Source organism: Perkinsus marinus, assembly GCF_000006405.1.
Source record: "Perkinsus marinus ATCC 50983 genomic scaffold scf_1104296934246, whole genome shotgun sequence".
NCBI classification, from domain to species: Eukaryota; Perkinsozoa; order Perkinsida; family Perkinsidae; genus Perkinsus; species Perkinsus marinus.
The window spans coordinates 134015-137157 of record NW_003214886.1 but is presented as its reverse complement, the minus strand read 5'-3'; the positions used below and the strand labels follow the sequence as shown (position 1 = coordinate 137157).

The 3143-nt window shown below is 44.9% G+C and overlaps 2 protein-coding genes across 2 annotated transcripts in view; both read left to right on the top strand.

Moving 5' to 3' along the window:
* Pmar_PMAR004732 (hypothetical protein) overlaps positions 1-129 on the top strand; it is a gene marked incomplete at both ends in the record, with an annotated part of 1424 nt that extends 1295 nt beyond the window's left edge. Inside the window, one exon of the mRNA XM_002785038.1 lies at positions 24-129. Within this exon, the coding sequence (XP_002785084.1) occupies positions 24-129 (106 nt within the window). The remainder of the gene's footprint in view (positions 1-23) is intronic.
* Positions 130-2257: 2128 nt separating this feature from the next.
* The window catches only part of Pmar_PMAR004731 (Cruxrhodopsin-2, putative), a gene marked incomplete at both ends in the record, with an annotated part of 1698 nt that continues 812 nt past the window's right edge, over positions 2258-3143 (top strand). The window contains 3 exons of the mRNA XM_002785037.1: positions 2258-2351; positions 2403-2550; positions 2603-2743. Of these exons, the coding sequence (XP_002785083.1) occupies positions 2258-2351; positions 2403-2550; positions 2603-2743 (383 nt within the window). The remainder of the gene's footprint in view (positions 2352-2402; positions 2551-2602; positions 2744-3143) is intronic.

Sequence of the window (3143 nt, the reverse complement as noted above, 5' to 3'; positions counted from 1 at the left end):
TCTCTTCAGAATGCTCACGACAGTCAAAGTTTCATGATCTGGGAGGACGTTGACATGAAGGAGAACCACGAAGGGGCATTGGAGGTGTATACCCCTCCTATTCCTAAGGTGAGTCTGGTTGTCATCTGAGAGAACGAGCATTCGGGAACTGGTTACTATTTAGCACCATTTTGAACTTATAGAACAGTGAGAAACGCGACGGTGATGGAAATAGTGATTTGCATAGCACGTGAAAAACCCCTGGCGTGTTTCTCGCGTTATTCACTGCTCACATACGTTTTTCGTGAAGTGAAATGTGAAATAAGGAGCGTATTTTTTTCTAAGGCAAATTCAAAAAATCTGTGTTTCTCGTTAACAAATAAGGGTTTCGAGCTGAAACTTTAACAAGATGTAGTTATTATCGTGATACATCGCATGTTGAGTCGAATCGGTCATATTCGAAATGGTTACGGGGCGAGCGAAATACTCACCCCCGCGTATGCGTTTCACTAGTGTTTCTTATATCGCTGGTGGAACTCCATGTATTGCTGTTTTATGGTATAGAGTCTGAGCGCGAGGGCGTGGCTGGGGGCGGCTTTCCTGTCGGCCTGCACCATCAAATTGGCGGTGCCCATGGCGACCATGAAGTTCGTTGGAGCAGGAGTTGCTGCACCACTATCGTTGGTGGAATCGTCATCATTCATGGTGGGCAGTATTGTTGGTAAATCGATCAATCGGGCGCGCGCGGTAGATACCATCGATTTCCCCATCTTTATCAACGCTGTATATGAACATGCCGACTGTGGGTGCGGCATTGTCGTGGGTAGCAGCATCGATGACCGTACCCAACTTCATAATGGCCGCGACTGCATACATAATGATCAAAGGTGTGTCCGGTTGGGATAGCATACTTCTCGTTAGAGTGATGAATACTCTTGAGAACACGGTAGTCCACTCACAGTGGAATTTCAGGGGCGATATGAAAACAATAAGCGGAAATCATATTTCACATTTCACTTTGCGAAAAACGCATGTAATAGTAAATGACGCGTGAACACGTGATGTGTTTTACGTGATATTGGGTGACTTATTCTGGTGCAATTCGCGAAGTATTTTCAATTCACTTCATATCGCGTTTCCCACATAGAAAATGACGCAATTTTATGTGAAACGGGTGAAACTTCAGTTTACTGCTCTACCCATAAGAGTGATAGCCATATTAAATTTTGATATCGTCTAGAATGCCGTCGGAGGGTTAAGGATGGTTGAGTGAATCGCAGTGTTGGAATATATGTTGGCTTTCCTCACCTGAGTTTCCGAACGAAGTATAGGAGTTCATATACGAATTCGGGTAGAAGTGTACAGAAACCAATGAGAATTCTCCCAAATTCGCTTGGAATTTTCATTCCTCCACACTGGTAAAGCGTTTCATAAACATTAAAGGAATGCCGTTGGAAATTTGTGTTCTCCTCAGCGTCCATCGGATTCATACGACGTGGGAAATCCGTACCGGTTGGGAGCGGCAGACCGGTGTATTACATGGCTGCTGCTGTCACTGCTACTACGGCATGTGGGTATCTAGCTCATGTAGCCTCAGGGTGGGGGCGTCAGCGTCACGCGCCATGAAATTATCCCTCTTCAGTTGGTGTCGTTGTCGCCTGTGTTGAGTGGTACGACTCTGATCGGTCATCATATGGTATCGTTGGTGCCTGCTAAGTACATAGAATGGATAGTGAGGTGAGCGATGGGCGTTCACTGCTTGGGTGAATATTCGCGTAGTATGCCGAGGCCTTATACGCTGATAAGCTTACTAGTGTATTATGCGTATTCAGGACTATATAGTGCGTGTCAATTTGATATGCAGATGTGGCGAGATTGGTTGGAATTGATGTTGGAATATATCGCATATACAGTGTAACGATGGCTATGAACATGTGTTGTGATGATGAGAGTACCCGTTTGGGACTGTGATGATAGCGACAACTTGTTCACTATCATTTGTCCTACAAAATAACACACATTTGCATATCAAATCGGTGCTATCACAGTAGGAATTTACGTCTACACTAAGGCGAGCGATAATATATAGTTTACGCAGTTGGGGAGTCTAATCGCAGCTAGGAGAAGGCGTATACAACATTTATGAGGAAGCCTCGATGATTTCTGACGGGTTTTGTCACTTCGGTGTAGCGACTACGGCCATGTGTAGTGGTAAGAAGAATGTGGAAATTTTAATCATCCTGTTGTATCTGGAAGTGTCTCATTTAGTTCGTCATTTATGCTCGTCAATGCGGGCTTCATGAGTGGTGCAGGAGTGAAGGCGATAGTGCCAGCGTTGATAGCCAACACTGTATGGGTTGGTGGGGAATTTGGTAGGAGTTTCCTTTTACTTTTTTTCCTATTGGTTGTTGTTGTCGTGTTAGGTTCATTGTTCCTGACTTCACCGTGGTGGGCCAAGACTGCCCTCTACACGACGAGTTTGGGCTTTGGTGTGGTACCGCTCATTTGGTATATCGGATGTCGTTTGAGAGACATTAGTAAAAGTCATGGTGACAGAGAGCTCGCTGGGAGGTGGGTCAGCGTCACGCGCCACGAAATTCAGATGGTTGTTGTTGGTGAGCAGGTTCCGTCTGATAGCCGACTTGACGGTGGTGACACTATCGCTGTACCCAGTGGCGTGGCTGCTCACTGACGGTCTTGGTATCGTGAATGCTGGGACTACCTCGTATGCTACTATGATGAGTGGATTGGACCTCCTATCGAAGTGAGCGAACGATTATACACGAATCCGGAATTTTTCGCTTGTTACGACATCGTGTTAGGATGTAGACTTTTGAGGCACTTGGTCAAGATAGTCTTGATCAGTGTCGGAGTATATGTTCACTTCCCTCAGCTGAGCTTTCTCACTAATAATGCAAGCTTGCATATAAATTCGGGTGGAAGTGTACAGAAACCAATGAGAATTTCCTAAAATTTCCTCCTAGAATTTCCATATTATCACCAACACATGTAGTTGACCATTTGCATATTTTCATCTCACATTGGTCTTGATATTCGAGAAAGGTGACGTTGAGAAGTGTTAACGTGTTATCATCATGCATTAAGATGGCGTTGTGTATGCTGCTGTCTTCTCGTTCGCCTATATTAATATCCCCTCATTATAC